The sequence below is a fragment of the Heterocephalus glaber genome, unplaced genomic scaffold (assembly GCF_053883595.1).
Source record: "Heterocephalus glaber isolate CG9 unplaced genomic scaffold, H.glaber_assembly_v1.0 deba00001610, whole genome shotgun sequence".
NCBI lineage: Eukaryota > Metazoa > Chordata > Mammalia > Rodentia > Bathyergidae > Heterocephalus > Heterocephalus glaber.
In genome coordinates this window covers 300,926-324,311 of record NW_028258381.1, presented here as the reverse complement: position 1 = coordinate 324,311, position 23,386 = coordinate 300,926, and the positions used below count along the sequence as shown (strand labels likewise).

Below are 23,386 nucleotides of genomic sequence, written 5' to 3'. Positions count from 1 at the left end.
GCAGTTGTGGACTAGAAATTCCAAAACTGTGAGGCCAAATAAACTTTTCTCTTTATGATTGAATGATCTCAGGTATTTGTTATAGTAATATAGTGCTGGCTAATAAAATGGCCATTCACATTTTGGATTGTGGAACCCTAGTAAATTCCATTGTGGATTTCCAAATGTTGTGTCATATTCTTATTACCATTATTCTCTCCCTCTACTCCATCTTGTACCTTCTAAAAAGCAGATACTGATAGCAGATTCCCTCTTATAACAAGCCTCCCAAGAGGCCAAATTAGCTACTGCTGCCTAAGGCCCAGCAGCCTGAAGAAAAGCAAGAAATAGAGTAGAGGTATTTTCTAAGCTTAAGCTAAGGGGAAAGTACAGTATAAAAAGAGCAAGAGGTGGGTCAGGGGTTTAGCTCAGTGGTTCCACCACCTGCCCCACAAGCACAAGGACCCAGTTCGTCCACAAGGACGAGTTCAATCCCCGGTAACCAAAAAACCCCCACAAAAACCCCCCAAAAAACCAAGAAGCTTTTTACTATCAATTTCCCTACCAACCCACTTCAAAGTTGTTGGGTTATTAACATGAACAAATGTTGTGAGGGGCATATATAGGGAGAATGGGCAATGGTCAAGAAATATGCTGTATTTCACCTAGGACATGCCAAAGCATTTTTCTTAAAGGAAAATTTATAGAAATTAGATTTTCAAACATAATATAATAAGGTATAAATTAGATGTCATTCAGCATAAAACTTGTAAAGAAGTAAACAAAATCTGTCATTAGTTCTAGGCATTTATCAAAGGATGGCCACACTAGATTTGCCATATACAGATGAAGTACTGTTTGTCATCCCTGATTCCTAGGCCACCAACCTCCCCTTCTCATCCTTACTTTGGTTTTCCAGGTATTTCAAACTCAGGAAGAAGAGCCCTACATGATAGGTGATACACACATTCTAATCTTTCAAAAAGACTGTGCCCTGTTGTAAATTGAACTTTTTGACTGGTTTAAAGTGCTTATGATGATTACCACTCAAAATCAGTGAGATCAAAGCTTGAAAGAGGAACACCCAGTCCCAATTTTTTGCATAGTCCAGGGCCTCAAAAATTATCTTTATAGGTTCAATATTTATGTAGTAACTCTGTTAAAGCATCCAAAATTAGAATACAGTGTTAACAGATCATATTTGAATATTAGTACAGAGAAAATTATCATCTAAATATAACTTTTTCTTAAAAAGCCTGAAAAAGTATAATCTTCATTACTGAGTCTAAGACACAGTAAAATGCAACATTATTTTATATTTGCATACAGAAAATATTGATTTTGTTACACTGTTATATGATCATTTATTTATTGTAAGACATCTTGATTTCCAAGTAGTTAAAAGTGTGGAGGAAAGGTTTATATTGCAGTGATGAAATACTGCATTAAAATTTATTCACAAAACTACAAATAAAATATTAAACATTAAGCACATGAAATTGGCACATATTCATAATTAATAGCATATTCTTAAAGCTTCTTTTTTTTCCACTTCTCAGTTGAAAGGAAGAACAGGCTGGCAATTACACTGATTTCTAAGACATATCTCAAACAACTATAATACATGGATTTTCAATTTGGAAATCATCTCATTTTCACTTCTAATATCACAGACCAGGAGATGAGATAAATGAGGCCTACATAAAGTGTTTCAGTGTAGAGCCAGAAGACAGTCATGGCTGGAAACCCAGTTTGTTGGGTTCTTTTCATAGGCATTGAAAATCAAATTGATCATTACTATTCTTTTGTCCAACCCTACAGAGAAGGTAAATCAATTAATCAAAACATCTATTTCAAAGGATGCTCTTTTATGAAACTAAATTCAACTTTCCAGGCAGTTTATGGATGTCTCATAATTTGCTTAGCAAATTCATTCTATTCCTCTTTAGTTTTGCTCTTTAGCTACCACTTAAACTCAAATGATTTCTCTGTATGTGCTAAAAGGTAGAGACCATAAAATATTATATAATCAGCCCCATGTCAAACACTAGTCTCATGCAAGATCCTAGTGTATGACCACTTGGTAGTTTATGGAAGACTCTGGGAATGAGAGAAAACTTTAAAACTTTTTAACACTTGCTATAGATGGACCTAGAAACTTAGGTCTGCAAAACATGCTGAAAATCTGCTACTCTGCTCTTCCTGGCCTCTTTAGAAGTGGCGATTCTTCAAGAAAATCAGTAAGTAATCCATCTTCTCTAAGTATTAGTCCCTTTTCTCCTGGTTTCTGACAAAGTACTTCACAGGAAAATCCCAATATTAACTGGAGAAGGGTCAAACATTATTGCAGTTGAGAGGAATTAGTTGGAGACTTCAAGTATGGCCTCCATTAAACTATGTCTAGATGTTTACACATTATAGCATGCCATACTGTATCACTCCTTTAATCACTTCAAAAGCCATCTCATTGCATTCTTCTACTTTTTTTTGCCTCATTTCCTTCTTCCTAGTCCTGAACAAGAACGCAAAGCTTTCCAGTTCTTACTCTTGATGTTTTCCTTTCCCTGGTGACAGACAGAAAAGGTAGCTAATTTATACATCACAGGGAATAATGCAGCAGTGAGTATTGTTGACCCTAAACAGGTGTACAGAATTACCGGCAAATCTGGGTATCGTCCTTGAAGATTTCCTGCTCCTACAGGAATAGCCATTAGTCCCAAGGAAGCACCAATTAGAATAAATGCTGCAGAAATTCCATTTATGCTTGTATACTGCTCAACCCAAGAAACGCCACTGGGAAAGGTGGTGGCCATTGAGGCCCCATACACTGAAGTTGCTATCCAGAGACAAAGTGGGCTCTTGTCAAAAAGCACCAGAAATAAAGATGAGACCAGGCTGCCAATGTTGCTCAACACAATCATGGTTCCAGGCTGTAAACATGTAGCAAAGAAGATTGCTAGGCCCCTGCAGGCTGCAAAGGTCCCCCAGAAGATGGAGTTCAACCCAGCTGCTTCACTTTCTTCCATGCCAACATGGGTGGTTGCAAATGAGAAAATGTAAGAGCTGTAGGTTACCTCAGCTCCAACATAAAAAAAGAAGAACATAAAAAGGAGACAGAGCAGGGCCTTGTGATATTTAGATCTTCGAGATACCTGAGCAGATACTGTTGGGTTTTCATGCTTTGAGGTTTTCTTGAAAAACAGAGCAAATAGGAAGACAGAAACTACAAAAATGTACATGCCAACAGAAGCATAAGTCCACAGTAGGTTCAAGTCATCAGGTGCTGCAAACAGAGGGCCTGGGTTTGCTTCAGGTGATTGGTTGAGGGCTGGAGGATGAAGGTCAGGCTCTGTGTGGTTTTCAGTGGACAGTGTTGTTCCCAAGGCCAATTTTGCCAGAAGAGGAGCCAAAAAGGCACCCAAGGCAAAACTGAAGTGCAGGGCCTGCATATGTGGGGCTCCTTTGTGTCCCCATAGAGCCAAGATAAGGACATTTCCACCTACCAAAGAAAGATGGGGAAATGGTTTAAGTTAAGCACAGTGATTACATGGCCTGAGCATGATAATATTCATAGTTAAAAAACATTTCACCTGAATGACTTGTCTGATTGAAGAACTCTAACCCACTGCCACCAGACTTACTATACTATATGATATTTCATTATTAGATAGTGGTCACATTGCCACAAATTACTACAATAGTTTCTGTAGTTTTGATAGGAAGTCACATATATATGTATATGAGATGGAAAACATGTTCAGGAATCAGAACACTTGAGGATTCTGTTGTGCTCATTACAGAAAATAAGAACACCTTTCAGCATCTTCACTTAACTGAGCACCTACAAGATGAAAGGCCAGAGTTTTATAGTGGTGGCTATCTTATTTTTAATCAGACAGACATATAATTCTACCCTGTAACTTTTGCAACCAAACTAAACCTAAAGTGTAAAATATTTCCAAAATCTATCAAATAACTTAAAGCATGGAAAGGAGGCTAGAAAGCAGGATTTGGTGGTAAGCCAATAGCACTTATGTCATTTAGCAGATTTTCAATGGTATGATGACAGAAGGGGCGGTAGGGCAGGAATTTCTAAGTGAGAAAAGAACAGAAAAGGAAAGGAAGAAAAGTAGTGCATGCCATGGGTTTCTCTTAGCTCACTAACTAGGTACATTTTTAATTGGATGGCTGTTTCTATGCTTCCACAGCCTAATAGTGGTTCCGTGTATGTTCTATTGAACCATCAATTCCTTTTCCACTACAATGATAAAATTCTCTCCTGAAATGAAAGCCCTCTCACTTGCACAGTAATTATCCACAAGAGGGGGTCCTGGCCTGTAAATCTCCTAAAGAACAAAAGCCTGTAAATTCACTTCACAGTCAGCGGCTCAAATTTGATGGCCTAATTAGCAAGAAAAGGAGCTGCCAGGTAAGCAGGTGACTAGGTAGGTGACCTCATGAACAACTAAGTAAGTCCAGGTCATTCAAGAGCTTTGCAAGAGACAGTTTCATACTTTCTGCTCTACTTTTCCTAGGAGAAGTGTTCCAGATGACACTGGAGTATTCACTAACCTGTATCCAAAACACCAGTTCCAACACCAGTGATAGACATCATAACAATCAGTAATACTGCTCTCTTGCTAAGAGGAATGAGGTAATGAACAACTGTGGTAGCCAACATTGACACCCCTGAGAAGAAAAAGTGAAAAGTCAGCTCTAAATAAATAGTATTCATAAGGTTCCTGAGGCAAGTAAACATAAAAACTTATAAAAATGCTACATAAAATCAAATTAAAACTTGGATATCTTGAGAAGATGAGAGTTGCAGATTCTACAAATGGTTATTTCATTTAAATCTTTTATAAGCTTTATGGACTACAAAATATAAATTGTCATGACATAAATTATAAATTACCATGACTATTCTAGTACTGCTATTAATAAAACTATAAATTATATCACAAACAAGCTTTTTTTTTCCATTGGTAAATTTTATTGGTACACTTTAGGTATAAAATACATTTACATTTCTCACTGGGAACTTGTACCTTTACATGATGCATCTTGATTCTTATTTTTTCCCCATTCCTAGCCCTCCCTTCACCCCCTCCACCCTTCCCTATTTACAAAGACTTTGTTTCCATTTTTTCCTTTTCTCATCATTTTTCCTATCCCTTCTTTCCTTTCCCCTGCCCCACCCACTACCCCTACCACTTTGGACCTTTTCTTCCTATTTCACATTATCAATTATTCATTCTAATCATTGGTACATTTTAGGTATACAATATAATGACATTCATCATTGGAAATTTCCACCTTTACATAATCTCTCTTGTTCTTATTTTCCCCCTTCCCCTGCCCTCCCTTCAAGCCCTCCATTCCTTCCTATTTACAAAGACGTTGTTTCTATTTTTTCATTTTCTCATATTAATTCCATTCCCTCCTTTCTTTTCCCATACCCCTCTCTCTTCCCCTTCCCTTTTGCCCCTTTTCTTCCTATTTCACATTATCTATTATACCTTTTAGTCCTTATTTACACTTTCAGTTTCTCACACTAGAGAAGCTATTCAGTATTTACACGTGTGTCCTATGTATTTCACTTAAGAGTATTGCCTTAATGTGCATCCATTTAGCAATAAATGTCTCTAATTTCTAATTTTTTATGGCTGGGTAGTCCTCTATTTTATTTTTAAAAATCCCCACATTTTCTTTATCCAGTCTCCAGTTGATGGGCATCTGGGCTGTTTCCAAGTTTTAGCTATTACAAATTGTGCTGCTATGAACATGGGTGCACATATATCACTGTGGTATGATTCTTTTAATTCTTTGGGGAAGATCCCCAGCAGTGGAGTAGCTGGGTCAAATGGGACTTCCAGTCCTACTTCTTTGAGATATCTCCATACTGATTTCCACAGTGGTTGCACCAGCCTACACTCCCACCAGCAGTGGAGCAAGGTTCCTCTTTCTCCACAGCCCTGCCAGCATTTGTTATTGATTGATTTCATGATAGCAGCCATTCTTTCTGGGGTGAGGTGGAATCTCAGCATTGTTTTCATTTGCATCTCTCGAATGACCAGTGATGTTGAACACTTTTTCATGTATTTATTTGCTATTTCTACTTCTTTGTCTGAGAAATGTCTGTTCATTTCAGATGCCCATTTTTGGATTGGGTCTTTGAATGTGGGAGGTCTGATCTTTTTAAGTTCTCTATAGATTTGAGATAGTAGGCCTTTGTCTGAGGAACAGCAGGTGAGGATTTTTTGCCACATTGTGGGTTGTCTCTTTACACTGCTGGTGGTTTCTCTTGCTGTGCAGAAGCTTTTTAACAAGAAGAGGTTTCTCTTGTTGACTGTGCTATTTCACAGGCAAGTGAGGTTTTGTTCATAAAATCTTTTCCTCACCAGTATCTTCCAGAGTTCTGCCTAACCTCTGTTCCAGGCAGTTCAGCATTTCTGTTTTAATATTTAGATATTTAATCCATTTCAAATTTAGTTGAGTGCATGGTGAGAGATATAGGTCTAGTTTTAATCTTTGGCAAGTTGAAACCCAATTTTTCCAGCACCATTTATTAAAAAGGCTATCTTTCCTCCAGTGAGGGTGTTTGGCTCCTTTATTAAAGATGAGATGGCTGAGTGTGTCTGGCGTTGTTTCTGCATCTTCTGATCTGTTCCACTGGTCCTCAGGTCTGTTTCTTTGCCAGTACCATGCTGTTTTTATCACTGTAGCTTTGTGGTAGAGTTTCAAATTGGGGATTGTGATACCCCCTGCCATGTCTCTGTTACCTAGAATTGCTTTTGCTGTTCTAGGTCTCTTCTTGTTCCAAATGAATTTTTGGATTGTTTTCTCAAGGTCCATAAAGTATGTTACTGGGATGTCAATTGGAATTGCATTGAATCTATATAGTAGTTTTGGAAGTATGACCATTTTCACTATATTAATCCTTGCTACCTAGGAGCAGGGGATGTCTGTCTGTTTTCTGACATCCTCTTCAATATTTCTTTTAAGAGTGCTATAGTTTTCAGAAAAGAGGTCTTTGATTTCTTCTGTTAGGTTGATTCCTAGGTATTTCAGTTTTTTGGATGCTATTTTGAAAGGAATTATTTGCCCTATTTTTCTCTCTGTGAGTCTGTTGTTCACGTAGAGGAAAGCTATTGCTTTTTGTGTGTTGACCTTGTATCCAGCTACTTGACTGAATTTGGTTATTAAGTCCAGAAGACTTTTGGTGGAGTTCTTGGGGTCTTCTATACAGAGTATCATGTCATCTGCAAATAATGACAATTTGACTTTTTCATTTCCTATCTTTATTCTTTTTATTTCTTTCTCTTGTCTAATTGCTATGGCTAATGTTTCCAAAACTATATTGTACAGGAGTGATGATAGTGGACATCCTTGTCTTGTTCCTGATCTTAGTGTGAAGGATTTCAGTTTTTGACTATTTAGTATGATACTGGCTGTTGGTTTTTCATAGATGGCTTTTATCAGTTTGAGGTAGAGACCATCTATTCCAATTTTTTGGAGGGTTTTTATCATAAATGCGTGTTGGATTTTTGTCATATGCTTTTTCTGTGTCTATTGAGATAATCATATGGTTTTTGTCCTTGGCTCAATTGATATAGTGTATTACATTGATTGAGTTGTGTATATTGAACCATCCCTGCATCCCTGGGATGAATCCCACTTGATCAGGGTGTATGATCTTCCTGATGATCTTCTGCATTCTATTTGCCAGTATCTCATTAAGGATTTTTGCATCTATGTTCATTAGTGATATTGGCCTATAGTTCTCTTTTTTGGTTGGGTCCTTCTCTGCTTTGGTAATCAAGGTGATGCTTCATCAAACAAGCTTTTACAACAAAAGGGACTGGCCAGAAATTACTTACTTAAACATTTCACATTTAATAACTGAAAACCACTTAGATCTGAGGTAATATTTAAGAGGGAAAAAGAAAAGGGCTGGGGATTTAGCTCAGTAGTTCTATGTCTGCCTCTCAAGCGCAAAGTCCTGAGTTTGATCCCCAGTACCAGGAAAAATAAGGTGAAAAGAAAATGCAGTTATTATTGTAGTTTGTAATAAAACTTTAATTTTCAAAAAAGGGAAGGAAATACAAGACATATAGTGCTGGACTAAGGATGTATGTAGCTCAGTGCTACATTGCTTGCATGTCATGTACAAGGCCTTGGCTTCATCCTTAAGGCTTCCATTCAAATGTGTGGTATGTATGTACATATACACATATGTGTTTACATATGCACACATATATACTTGCAAGTGTATACACACATGTGCTTATACAATCATGCAAGTGTATACATGTGTGTACACATACATGCACGTGCACACACATACATGCACACACAAACACACATGTGTTATGTATGTGCACTTGCATGTGTACATGTTTGTACAGTGCATATGCATACACTCGTGTGTATACCTACAGGTGCTTGTGTGCACACATGTGTGTACACATGCACACACATATACACAAACATGTGTGCACATACACATGTATGTGCATACATATACATGTGCATATAATGAGTCTGCAACAAACATGAATGTATACACATTTGATTGTATGTATGTACATTTATACACACATATGGGCAATACAAAGAGTTGTTTATTCACCAGCAACATTATTCTACATTCTTAAGTGTTTTATCACATTAATCTAAATTTTAAAAATATCATTTTATCCAAAAAAGAGTATATTAAAATCTTCACAACCTGTATCCAGAAGGAAGTAGAGTAGTTAAGAGTCATCACTGGTATGGGGCAGCAGGAGCAAAAACAGAGCCCTTATCAGTCCCTCATCACCCTGGACCCCTTCATTTCTCAATCCAGAGGCCATGGAGCTGGGGTGGGTTCCAGGTATTCTTATTCTGATCTCTGTGAGCCAGGAGATTTGCCCTCCACCCTGATGAATAGAGTGGCCCTGTGTGACCTTGGAGTGGTTCCCTGATTACAGTGAAGGTTGGGCAGCCTAAGAGTTACACACACACACACACACACACACACACACACGTATGTGCACGCATGTGAGAGAGAGCTATTCTAGGTTTCCTGAGGGCCCAGCACAGATTCCCTCTCGCTGCCAAGGTGAGAGACAGCAGGGATACCCAGCTTCATGGAGGACAACTAACACTCCTCATTTCAGTAGCCAACCATTCTCTGAAAGTCACAAAGAAGTGAAATTGATGTTTACTTACCCAAAAGTAAAAAGTGGTTCATACGGTCAAAGAGAATTCCGCCAATTGCACAGCCACCCAAATATCCCAAAGCACGACCCACAAATATTTGAGAAAGACTACTCATATCTTGGTTCACATTCCTTGCCAAATCTTGAAAGGTGGGTCCCAGTACAGCAGCAATCAATCCCTGAAATATAAAGATAAAAGCTATTACTTACAAACAAAATAATATGCATCTAATTTATGTGGACTACAAAAACATTGGGGAGTGGGTTACAGTGCAATACAGTGAATTACCTCAAGGCCCACAGTAAGAAAAAAAATAACAATATTAATAGTAGTAAAACTGTAGATGCTTACTCTTTCTTTTCAAAACTCTCAATTTTAAAAAATTATTTAATCCTTTTGGCTTTTGGTTGGATTTTATTTTCTGTTTGAATAATACCATAAGAGTATGCTGTATTAAAAGTTATTAAGGAGCTGGAGATGTAACTCAGTGGTAGAGTGCTTGCATACCATGCATGAGACCCTGAGTGTCTTCCTGAAGACTAAAAAGACAAAAAAAAAATTTAGCATTAAATCTATTCTTGAAATAGCTTTCTATATTTTGACATGTATTACATGTACTAATATGAGAATTCAGATGTCAAAAATTTAAATTATCAAAACATTTTCATCTTTGCTGCTATTTAAAATAGCAATATTTCTGACATGTATGGGCTCCTTCCTCTGAACAATATATATAAAATCTTCAGGATAAACAATTTAAACATTTTCAATTCTGTACTTTTCTCGAAAAAAATAGCCATCAAGAGTACAGTTTGAAAGACTTCCTTAGAAAATTTACATACACATGTATAGAATGACTTTAAAAATAGTTTAAGTCAAAGACAATATATTGACAATATATAGACAATAACAAATTAAATTTCATCTAAACTGTTTCCATATGTACCGTATTGGAACTTAATACATTAATAAGCTGTAACCTAAAGGAGTATCATCTTATAACAAATGACCAAGCTTTGGCCAAACATATCAGCCAATGTTTCAGTGAACCTCAGGCTGCACAATGCACAGATATATCCAAATAAGGCAAAAGCAAAACTTCAGAGAGTCAGGGTATTTCTGTATGTAACTTCCTTTCTCTTTGTATCTACTGCTTGCCCTTATTGCTGGGTGCAGTATTTTCAACCTTTATTGGTTCAGGATGCTTCCCAATTCACGAATCATTTCTTCACTCAATTTAATTTGTCTTATGTTTTTCTTTTAGTGGATTAGGATTAAATGAGGGATCTAAAGTAGATCTCCAGTAACTCCAGGAGTACCATGTAATCAAACACATGGATCAGCCAGGGCTCCTCATGCTCACTGATCTCACACAAGAACAGGGATCATGGGCATGTTTTCTCTGACTTCAGCTCACAAATTTGTCTTTTAGGCTCTCTGAGCATTTTTATACTGGATTCAGTCCAGTATAGCATAATTAATTGGATTGCATACAGATTGAGGCCTCAGTTAGACAGTTTATAAAAATCAGTGCCTCCAAGTCTAAGGCAGCTGGGACTCCAAGGGTCTCAGAGTCCACTTTTTGAGATACTGGCTAACTTTATTCACAAAACTTATGGGCCTGGAACTTTTGAGTTACAGTGGCCACTGTTGGAATTTTTCACCTAGATGACATTACTTGACAGAGACAGAAGAGTGAGAATCAAAAACGCAAAATCAATGGAACTCATTCTTTCATTACTACACAGAGGCATCTAAAGATTAAATAAATCAAAGTTTACTTCTTCACAAACTTCCTTGAAGAAAGTAAAAGAAAAAAATCTTAAAAATATTTTAAACAAATATTCATCAAAGACTTTAGCTAGTTGCACAGAAAACTCTATTCCACTGGCTAGAAAAAAATTGGGATCCATATATTTTTAAATAAATCTATTAGTTTCATATTATTTTACCTGGTTGATGGCCAAAATTTTAAGAGTTAAAGTTATAAGATCTGTTTCTGTGTATATATCGATATGTCTGTATTATGATAAATGTATGATTTTTTTTTTTGTACCTGGGATCCAACTTGGGACCTTGCACTTGCAAGGCAGGCAGCAGAACCACTGAGCTAAATCCCTGGCCCTGTGTGATCTTTTTCTATCTGCTTGTGATATTGAAAAATAAAATCATAAAAGAGCTCTATTTAACTGGCTTTAAGAAAATATATGCTTGAGCATTTGGAAGGAAGCTCCCTGCCTCCATCCCAGGCTCCTAGAGCAGAGAAGCTCAGCCAGTCCCAGCACCCGGAAGGAAGCTCCCCCGCTGCCATCCTAGGCTCCTAGGGCCAAGAAGGTGAACCAGTCCCAGAACCCGGAAGGAAGCTCCCCCGCTGCCATCCCAAGCTCCTAGGACAGGGAAGCTGAGCCGCACAGGTGCCAGAAGCACACCCCCCCCCACCCCGTGGAAATGAGAAGACACATAAACAAGCCTCAAAAACTGACTTCCAGATCACCTGCAGTAACCCCAAAGGGAAACGAGATGGAACACTCTGATACTCAACCACCTGGACTCTCTGAACTGGCAACAAAAGAAGATCTGGGAAAAATGAAATCAGAAATAATTACTCAGATAACAGCAAAGATTTTGCTCATGGTGCAAGACATGATTAATAAATCTAGAGAGGACACAGATAAAAAAATAGAGGATCTGAGGAACATGATGGAATCCCAACATAGGAAATAAATGGAATCCATAAAACAGATGCAAATAGATTTCCAGGAGATTAAAAACTCCATCAAAAGTCTGTGCAGCAGAATGAACCAATGTGAGGATAGAATTTCACATATAGAAGATAAGATTGCAATTAGTGACCAGGAAAAGAAAAATTGCTTTAAAATGGTAAGGGAACACTAGAAATCAATCCAGCAGCTGCTAGAGGATGCAAAGAAGAATAACATAAGACTGATTGAAGTCAATGAAGAAAGAGGAGAGAGTGCAGATGACATAAAAAACTGTTCACAGAAGTGATGGCAGAAAACTTCCCAAGGAGGGGAAAAGAACTTGACATACAAATAAGTGAGGCATAAAGGATTCCAGCTAGCCTTAATAAAAGAAAATCTACACATAGGCATATAATAGTTAGGATTCCAGAAATCCAACAGAAGAACAAAATTCTACAAGCAGTGAGAGAAAAGAAACAAATCACATACAAAGGAAAGCCCATCAGAATCACAGCAGACTTCTCAACACAAACCCTCAAGGCAAGAAGAGCTTGGAGTGATGTATTTCAAGGCCTAAAGGAAAACAGCCTCCAACCCAGATTGATGTACCCTACAAAACTATCTTTCTAAATTGATGGAGAAATAAGATACTTTCATGATAAAGAGCACCTCAGGAACTTCATGAATACCAAACTGGCACTCCAAAAAATCTTAGACAATGCCCTAGGAAAAGACAATGAGGATTACAACCCCAGGAAACCCAGCAGAATGAATCCATTGGGTGTGACAAATTAAACGCAAAGGGGGAGAATCCAACAAAAAGAAAAAGTCAAGACAAGGCTTTCAAAACTTTTGACTTCATCTCCTTAATGAATGTATAAGTCAATCTTATTATTGTACTGATTAGTATTTTTCTGATTCTAGAGTTGCACACCATTCCTTGTGCTATACTGGCTATTTATCATCTTCTTATGTCTACATTTTAATTGGGTTGTCTATTAATGAGATCTAAGAATTCTTTATATATTCTGCTCATAGGTTATATGCATTGTAAATATGGTCTGTTTAAGGATTACTTTCCATTTTAATGATGTCATTTAAAATTCTAAATTTTGATGGAATCTCATTTACCAATTTTTTTTTGTTTTAGACATGTTTTTTTTATCATAGGTAGTTCTTGCCTACCCGAATTCATAAATATTTTCCCTTATAATTTCTTCTTAAAGTTTTATACTTTTAGGCTTTCTTATTTAGGTTCATAGATCCCTTCAAGTTATTCTCATGTATGGAAAAAAAGGGTTGAGGTTAATTTTTTATATACAGATACCAGGTGTTCTAGTGCCATTTGCTGAAGACACTGTCTCTTGCTCAACTCTTGAATCGAGTTTATATTCTATAAAATGCTAATGTTAAATAATCTTTGAAAACTCAGTGGACCATATATGTGTGGTTCTATTTCTAGATTCTCTGTTTTATTCCAATGATGTATATGTCTTTCCTTACAACAACACTGCCTTGATTACTGTAGCTTTAGAAGAAGTCTTAAAATTGGGTGCTAAACATCTTCCAACCCTGTTTTTGTTTTTGTTTTTGGCTTTTCTGGTCCTTTGTACTCCTACATAACTTTTAAATTTCAATATCCAATTCTTCTTTTATAGCAAGTATACATAGACCTGAATTTTTATATATACCTTGTGTTTTCTAATCCTTCTAAATTCAAGTACAAGTTCTAGGGGCTCCTAGAGATTTCTTAGTATTTTCTCTGTAGATGATCATTGCATCTACATATAAAGATTTTGCTTCTGTCATGCCAGTCCTATCCTAGTTGTGTCATTTTATTGCCAGACTATTTTGGTTTAGACCTATGTTTCAAAGTCTAATGCACAGATGAAGAGTAGGCATATATGCCCTTGTTCCCCACTTTAGGGAGAAAACATTGTATCGTCTCCATTCATAGAAGGAGATTTTGTTGGAAGTATGGAGTACATGTCTTTGATCTGTTGAGAAGGTTCTGTTCTACTTCTAGTCTCCCGATAGCTTTTACCATGAACAGCTGTAGAATTTAGTCTAATACTCTTTCTCCAACTAGTGACAGGATCATATGGCTTTTTCCTTTCCTCTGTTAAAATGATGACTTTTGGGGGTGGATCTTCCAATGCTGAACCAACACTGCCATCCCTCTAATAAAACCACTTTCTACCTACTGCCAGATCTGACTTCTAAGAGTTTGTTTTGTTAAACAAATTTCTATCTATGTTCATACTTTTTTCTTCTATTATCTTTATCCAGTTTTAGGATTAGCACAATGTTGATTTCCTAAAATGAGGGGAGAAGTGTTCCTTCTTTTTTCTGCTTTAAATGTTTGATATAATTTATCAGTTAAAATGTTTATGAGCCTACTGTTGTCATATAGGTAGGTTTTCAAGCTAGGAATATACTTTCTTTAATAGGTGCTATTCAAATTTTATATTTTCTCCAGAGTTAGTTTCATTAATCTGTCTTCTAAGTTACTTCTTAGAAGTTGTCAAATTTATTTCAAAAAAGATTTTTGTAATACGTTTTCTATATCCTTTTAAATTCTGTAAAATCTGTGGTAATGTCTCCTAGATCTTAATATTGTAATTTAAAAAATGTATAACTGATAATTGTGTAACAGGAAGAAAAGGCCTAAAAGAGCAGAGGAATTGGGAGGGGTAGGGGAAGGGAAAAAAGGGAAAGGAAAAAATATGAGAAGAGGAAAAAAATGGAAACAAGGTCTTTGCAAATAAGGAAGGGTGGAGGGGGTGAAGGGAGGGCAAGGGAAGGGGAAAAAAAAAAGAACCAAGAGACTCATGTAATGGTGCAAGATCCCAATGATGAATGTAACTGTATTTTATACCTAAAATGTACCAATAAAGTTAATGGGGGGGGGAAAGAAAATATATGCTTACATAAATGAAATATTCTCTCAAAAGATCAGAACTAGTGGGGTGTGGTGGTGAACACCTATAATCCTAGCTCTTGGGAGGCTGAGGCAGGAGGATTGCCATGAGTTTGAGGCCATCATGGGTGGACCTAGTGAGTTCAAGGCCAGCCTGAATGACCTAGAGACCCTACCTCAAAAAACTAAGACAGAAGGGTGTGGAGAGGGGTAACAACATTCAAATTTGTGTGACTGGAGCAGTCTTCAGTTAATAAGAATATTGTTTATTTAAATAAAATAGGCATATCTTCAGAGTTTTCAGCATTAATACAATACAGGCACACAACTTTTCCTACCTAGGTTTACTAGTAAAATAATTTATGCTCTCTGTACAGTACAAAATTTGTCAATAAGAAAAATGTTATGGTAATTAACTGTTTAATGTCTCATCTGTATAAGCAATCCAGGTATAATTGTTAAAATTAAGTGAGTTAAGCCCAGCAGTTGTGAGGCACACTGTAATCTCAGTTTACTGAGGAGGCTGAAACATACATATTGAAAGTTCAAGGCCAGCCTGGGCTACTTAATCCTATCTTAAGATGAAAGGTAAAAAGTGCTGGTGATGTAGTTCAGTGGTAGAGCATCCCTGGGTTCCATCCCCAGTACCACAAAGCAAAGTAAGATAAAATTCTCATATAAAAGATATTTTTCCTATACAAGATTATTTTACCATTCTTATTTATGATCATAAATGGAAAGTTAAGGCTGAGAGGTATTTATACAAGCAACTTAGTTCTTAGGGATAAACAAAACAAAACCTAAGGGGCCAGGGATGAAATATTTCCTACTGTACAGTTTATCATTACAGAGAGACTAAAGACATTTTGGACCACTAGAAAACAGGTTCTATTCTTGCTTGCAAAGTTACACTGTGAGAGAGCACAGGCTCCCAGAAGTTAGGATTCATAGATTTGCCAATTGGGAGATTGCTGGTGACATTCACTTGGCTCACTTCCTAGTGTTCACTAGAGATTAAGGTCACTAAAGGTTAGGAAGCTGGAGATGGTGGTCCATGCCTGTAATCTTAGCACTCTGGACAGCTAAGGCAGGAAGATCACAAGTTCTAGCCCAGCCTCGGCAATTTAGCAACTTAGCAAAAAAAAAAAAAAAACCAAAAAACAAAAAACTGGGGATGTAGTTCAGTGTGAAGGTCCTCAGTTCAATTCCCAGTGATAGAAGAAAAAGAAGAAAGGAAGGAAGAAAGAAGAAAGTTCTATTTAGTACAAAATTTTTTTTCATGCTAGGAGAGTTTTTATTGGAAATAAGGAGGAGAATATCTCCTGATTTTCCAGAAGGGGTCCAGAATGAGGTGGCCCTATCTCAAAAAATTTTAAAGGTCTGGGTATACAGCTCAATGCAAAGGCCCTGGGTTTGATCCTCAACATTGCATCCCCCCAAAAAAAGAATGCATAGAAACATTGTAGAAAGTTTGCAGAAGATGAACGTGTGAAAGAGATTTTCAGTGTGAAAAAGATTGGATTAATCTGTATGGCTAATATTAGAGGGGAATTATGTAGTAATTTTTTTCTAAAAAGTGAAAATTAATATCTAAATTACACTGCAAAACTAAAATTTCAACCTCTCTTTTTAAACAAGTTTAGTTGGTGTTTTCGTTATTTACAAGTAGGAAATTGAAGGATGTTCCCTTATATTTGAAGTAATTGGTCCACGAAACAAAGCTGTGTGTTTTATTAAGTTAATTTCCTCTGTGTTATCTCTATTAGATTATTGATCACTTAAGTAAACTGAATCTTTTCTATTTTTTTTTAAAAGACACATTTATTCAGCGTCATGATCAGACTATTATATTTAGCAATCAACAGCATGGGTGCAAAAAAAAGTCTACATTAAAACCCTTTGTTGGAATGCTTTACACTTTCCACAGAACAGAAACTAAAATAATCTGTTATACAATTAGTCACAAATACAGTCCTCGAGTTTTTTTGCCCATACACATGAGTATTGTCTAAAACATGTCTTCTTTGTAGCAGCTAGGCCCTGCCACCACTGTGCTTGGCTGAGTTCACAAATCTGTTGTAACCTGTAGCTTCCCTGTCACTTCTCTGGCTCTCCTCTCCTGCCAGGAAACAAAGCTTAGCAGGAGAGGAGAGCCAGACTTTTTTTTGCCAAACCATGAAATCAAGGTGGCTATGGTGGTTTCAGCAGCAGTAGTAGCTATGGCAGTGGCAGAAGGTTTTTTTGCACCCATGCTGTTGATTGCTAAATATAATAGTCTGATCATGTAGCCACCTTGATTTCATGGTTTGGCAAAGTATTGGCCTCTACCACAATAGGGCCCAGAGCTTCTGCCTCCAAAGTTTCCTCCCTTCATGGGTCCAAAACTTGAAGATTGATTGTTGTAATTGCCAAAATCATTGTAGCCTCCACCACCTCCAAAACTGCTTCCATCATTACCAAATCCATTGTAACCCTCCCCACTGACACCTTATCCACCTCCACCATGGCTGCCACTAAAGCCACCTCGACCACTGAAGTTTCCTCCCCAACTGAAATTATCATTGCCACCAAAACCACCTCCACGGCCACCACCAAAATTTCCAGAACCACTTCGACCTCTTTGGCTAGATGAAGCACTAGCCATCTCCTGTTTCAACAGGGCTTTCCTCACTTCACAGTTGTGGCCGTTCACAGTGTGGTATTTCTGAATGACAATCTTATCCACAGAATCATGGTCATCAAAGGTTACAAAAGCAAAGCCCCTCTTCTTCCCACTGCCTCTGTCAGTTATGATTTCAATCACTTCAATTTTTCCACATTGTTCAAAATAATCTCGTAGATGATGTTCTTCAGTATCTTCTTTAATGCCACCAACGAAGATCTTCTTCACAGTTAAGTGGGCACCCGGTCTTTGAGAATCTTCTCTTGAGACAGCTCTCTTTGGTTCCACAACTCTTCCACCCACCTTGTGTAGCCTTGCGTTCATGGCTGCATCCACCTCTTCCACAGTGGCATAAGTGACAAACCCAAAGCCCCTGGAGCGCTTGGTGTTTGGATCTCTCATTACCACACAGTCCATGAGCATTCCCCATTGCTCAAAACAGCTTCTCAGACTCTCATCTGTTGTTTCAAAGCTCAGCCCTTGGATGAAGAGCTTCCGCAGCTGTTCGGACTCCTTAGGAGACTCTGACTTAGACATGATGGCAGTCGGAAGAGAGACTAAAGATGTTAACTTAGCAGCATCCATGAGCAAAAAGGCCTGAATCTTTTCTATTAAAAGAGCTAAGAGTTTTAAGCATCATGCACTTTGTAAATTTGCCTGTGAAGGGTTAATATCATTTTGGTTAAGAGACATCTTATATAAAATGACCTGTGATCTTACTTTGATAAGTGTTTTAAACTTTTGATGATTGCAGGGGTCTTCTAAAATCAAGTTCTAAATTAAGACTTTTTTTTGACTCTGAATTAATTTTAGGATTTTTCAAGATGGGCTCATGGACTACCTCAAAAGGAGATCTCTCATAAAAAAAGAGACTTTAAGCTAACTTGGCATACTTCATATATTAAATTACATGGTAAACTGCCAAATAATGGGTAATGCTAAAGTTTCTTTGAGTTATATTTGTATGGATATTTTATGAATATATACATAAGTTATATGAAATTCCTAACAATCTAATAGTCCTATAATAACATGTCATAATTCTAATTATTATCTTGAAATGTATGCAGAGTCTAGCAGAATGGTGTGTGCCTGTGCTACCAGATAATCAGGAGGCTGAGACAGGAGGATCACATGAGCTCAGGCATTCTAGTGGGCACAAGCAGCACAGAAAGACCCATTTCATTTAAAAAATATATCTTTGATAGCCTCTTTAATAAATGGTGTTGGAAAAACTGGATTTCAACTTGCCAAAGATTAAAACTAGACCCTATCTTTCACCAGGCACTAAATTAAAATCCAAGTGGATTAAAGATCTAAATATAAAGACAGAAACACTAAACTTGCTGGAAGATAAGTTAGGTAGAACTCTTGAAGACATTGGCATAGGAAAAGACTTTGTGAACAAAACCTCAGTAGCACGGGAACTAGCACAAAGAATCAACAACTGGGATCTCATCTTATTAAAAAGCTTCTGCACTGCAAGAGAAACCACTAACAGAGCTAAGAGACAACCTAAAATGTGGGAAAAATTTTTACCAGCTGTACCTTAGACAAAAGTCTACTATCAAGAATATATAAAGAACTTAAAAAAATCAGACCCCCCAAATTTAAAGACCCAATCCAAAAATGGGCATCTGAAATGAACAGATATTTCTGGCAAAGAATTAGAAATAACAAAATAATATGAAAAAATGTTCAACATTACTGGTCATTCAAGAGGTGCAGATCAAAACAACACTGAGATTCCATCTCACCCCCAAAAGAATGGCTGCTCTCAAGAAATCAACAAATAACAAATGCTGGTGGGCTTGTGGGGAGAAAGGAACCCTTCTTCATTGTTGGTGGGAGTGCAGACTGGTGCAAGCACTGTGGAAATCAGTATGGAGATACCTCAAACAACTTGGGATTAGAAGTCCCATTTGAGCCAGCTATTCCTCTTCTGGGTATCTTCCCCAAAGAATTAAAAGAATCATACCACAGTGATATATTCTCACCCATGTTTATAGCTGCACAGTTTGTAATAGCTAAAGCTTGGAAGCAGCCTAATTACCCATTAGTTGGAGACTGGTTAAAGAAGATGTGGTTCTGTAATAAAATGGAGTACTACTCAGCCATAGAGAATGAGAAACTAGAGACATTTATAGCTAAGTGGATGCATATTGAGACCATACTCTTAAGTGAAATAAATAGGACACACGTGTAAATACCAAATAGTTTCTCTGGTATGAAAAACTAAAAGTGTAAATGGGGATCAAAATGTATAATTGACATTGTGACATTGGAAGAAAAAGTCTAAAAGAATAGGGAAAGTGGGAGGGGTAGGGGAAAGGAAAGAAGGGAAAAGAAAAAATATGAGAAAAGGAAAAAAATGGAAATAAAGTCGGCAAATAGGGAAGGGTGGAAGGTTTGAAGGGAGGGCATGGGAATGGGGAAAAAATAAGAACCAAGATATGTCATGTAAAGGTACAAGATCCCAATGATGAATGTAACTGTACTGTATACCTAAAATGTACCAATAAACTTAATGGAAAAAAATATTTGTCTGCAACAGAAATAATTACATTTTGTTATTGTTTGCATCAGTATTGTAGTGAACTCTTGTCAGACCTTTAACCAGGGCCCATTTAGGTCTTGTCACTCACAGGCAGGTAATTATATCATCTGGTACTTTGCTGAGCCACCATCAGTTTTGTGTTCAGAGACACTTATGGAAAGGACTCTGTCAAGCAGGTTTCAGATAACTTAAGATCACTCCATTGGACTGGGTAAGAATTCTCAAAAAACAAACTCACTGGCTCATAAACCTCAAGCTGATGTTTAACCCAAGATCAAGCACAATGAGAATTAATTATATACTAAGGAAATGACTTGCAGATTTTCCTGCTAAGTCAGCCAGTACTCAAATTGTTGACATGGAATTTGACCTCTATAGGATTTATCCAGATCTAATCACCTAACATAACCTATTTAATAAACAGTGCTGTGCAGTGAACTAGAGAAACAAAATTTGTATTTGTATTTGCATTGCTAAGTGTGGATTCATGGAAAGCATGGATGGCTGCCTGATCTTTGCTGAATATTTGCACTTTCCAGTATTAAAAGCTCTGCACTTCACAAGTCATCATGGATGGCTGGTGACATAAATGTTTTAAATTGTAAAAAACGGCTGTTGCTGCATTAAATTCAGTAAGCCCCCTTTCTCTAAATAAGGTTATGGGCCTTACAGTCGCTATTAAAGGAGTACAATAGAGTAAGTTTCCTGCTGGACCTTATCAAGCAATGCAGACTGATGGCCCAAGAAATGTAACTGTCTGTACAACTGCCACAAAGTGGCACACTTTCCAGCCCCGAAGTGTCTAGATTTGAGTCTTCAGAGAATTCATCTCTTCTGACTCCTCACTGGTTCAGATTTTGTTCTTTGGACTGACTCACTCCTGTCTTCTGAATAGCTTTCGCTAAAAATTCCCATCCCTCCCAGAATCAGAGATCAAAGCACTCAATATCCAAAATTATATTTACCTTGAAGTAGATAAAGATAAATTAAATTCCTAGTAAGAGTCCCAGGTGTTCCCTCCTGGCAGCCTAAGGGTGCCACTTGTATGAAATCTGAAGTGAACAGGCTAGTTAGGTGGAAATTTGGACCTTGTATACAACCCCATCTCTTAGAGGTTCAGAAGGGTAGAAGCAGCTCTTTGACAGATGGGTGAAAATATTTATGTTCAACAAAAACATGTAGAGGAACAAAATTTAGCTTTAGATGTCTTTCTTGTCCATGCTGGGCGCTTGTGTATGAAACTGAATTCTGTGCTTAAATTTCCCTTCATTTCACTGCTACAGAAAAAGTAATTTAAAAGGTGGCCAAGCAGCTGGGGGTGTTGCTCAGTTGGTAGAACATGTGCTAGCATGCAGTAGGCCATAGGTTCAAACCCCAACCTGAAAAGACAAAGCAATGTATAAGAAGTGGCTGATAATAGTGCTGTTTCTCTAGATACCTTCACTGAACACATTAAGAAAAGTTCTAGGGGGAAGAAACACATGATGTGGTCATAGAAATAGCTAACAGTTCATTTGCAAACATCCTGAGTAGTGGGTGGCAGGCTAGGCTATTCCAAGGTTTTCTAATCTTCATGTTTAGTGGGTCTCCAGGTTTTTTTGGGGGTGGTACTGGGGATCAAACTTGGGACCTTGCACTTGCAAGGCAAGCAGTGGAACTACTGAGCTAAATCCCTGGCCCTGGGTCTCCAGGTTCTTATGGCTTGAGAAGCAAGTCTAACTACACACATGGATGCTTATTTAGATAGAGCCATTTCACAGCCATCCATGGTCCTTAGTCAACATCACTGTCTGAACAAAGACTATGACCAATTGGTCTCAAATACTGTTGAGCTTTCTATATCATGTGAACTTTAAATGGCTTGATTCTGAGCAGTTTGGTTCATGGAGACACCAGTTAAGCAGTGTTCTCTAGCTTCTGTATATTATTGATATACAAAGATATCAGTAATGCAGTATCTCCTAGTAGCCATCCTCAGATCTCCCCAGTGTGTTGTCAAGAGTGTTTCTGTGCAACCATCCTTTGTACACCAAAAACAACAGAAACTTGAAGCACCAAGAATCATCCAAATCATTTGTCACCATCGATTGTATTAGATCCTCTCAGTTAATTATGATGGTTCCAGAAAGGGTCAGCGGCCAAGATTTTAGTGAATCTCTCATAATGGAGAGGCTGACCAAAAGTGGGGAATTGTTACATTAAATCTGGCCTGAATCTGGCTGTGTATATGGGGAACTGTAGCCCATGTTAATATGTCAGCATTGCACCCTGCCTGTTTGTGAAACAAGTAGCTGAGCAGCCAAAGGTTCAGCCCATCACAGGGTGCAAACTGCTCAGAAATGTGCAAAGAAGACAAAGGAGTTGCAGCCAGTCAAGCTATTTCTGTGTGTCCCTTTCTTATTCTGTCTCTAGATACTGCCTGTCATGTTCTGGGTAAAGCATTCCGAATCTGTACTGGTTCGGGTGCTTCAGGGTTCCTAAATCATTTCTTTGTCCAAAGACAGTGCTAAAATCAACTTGTCTAACCTTTTCTTTTAAATAAGTGTTAGCAAGAACTAAGTGTCACAACACAGCATGCTCTCTCACTCACTTCTTCTGGAAGAAGGCTTTCACAGAAAATTCTCTCCACCCTTTAAGAAAATAATGTTTCCAAATTGTCTACATCTCAAAAATAATTGGCTCTAATTGCAATTCTCTGCTCTCAATGCAGCCTGTGTCCCCTTCCTAAGCAGGGCCAGTCCAGCTCTAAGGGCATGGGGAATCTCAGAAGTACAGTACAAGGACTCTAACAATAGTACTTCACTCCTTCAAAGGATTTACAAGATCTGGCACACAGTGAAGGCTTTGCAGTGATTTATTTCTCATTCCTCTCTACTCCCCCCACCCAATCCAAAAATCTCTAAAAACAATTACAGCTCTTTGAGATGCTAAGCAACAGAAGTGACTCCTCCCCACTTCCCAGGATCAAAATTATCAAGTGGCAAGAGGAATATTTCCATAAATACTGAATCAAGGGGCAGCCCAGGGATTTGGGTAAAGGCACTTTTAGCTGTGCATTTTGCTCCAAGAAAAACATTTAAGGGTCTGAAGGCTTGATTAATACAGGATTGTGGGCAGAATAAGTAAGGTTCCTGGCTCTACCACTTAACCAGCTGTGTGATCCAGTAAAGTCATTTTCCTCCTGGGCCCTGTATTTCCTACCTGCAAAATTAAGTGGTTGACTGAATTTGGTCAGGCCACTAGAAGGAGGAAAATCGAGAAAATCACTTTTGTGTGTAATAAGTTAGCATGTGATAGAGCACTAGCTACAGAACTGGCCAACGCCTTTCTTGTCTCCCCATTGAAACAAGGACATGAAGGAA

The 23,386-nt window shown here is 37.8% G+C and overlaps 1 protein-coding gene and 1 pseudogene across 1 annotated transcript; both read right to left on the bottom strand.

Moving 5' to 3' along the window:
- Positions 1 to 1,318: 1,318 nt before the first annotated feature.
- LOC101696296 (sodium-dependent glucose transporter 1B) lies at positions 1,319 to 21,128 on the bottom strand. Its single transcript, XM_013069194.3, is given in 5 exon segments — positions 1,319 to 2,486; positions 2,489 to 3,478; positions 4,552 to 4,668; positions 9,193 to 9,361; positions 20,990 to 21,128. Coding segments are annotated over 4 exon segments (1,305 nt in total). The 5' UTR covers positions 9,299 to 9,361; positions 20,990 to 21,128; the 3' UTR covers positions 1,319 to 2,394.
- Positions 16,635 to 20,991, bottom strand: LOC101726433 (heterogeneous nuclear ribonucleoprotein A1 pseudogene; annotated as a pseudogene).
- Positions 21,129 to 23,386: the final 2,258 nt, after the last annotated feature.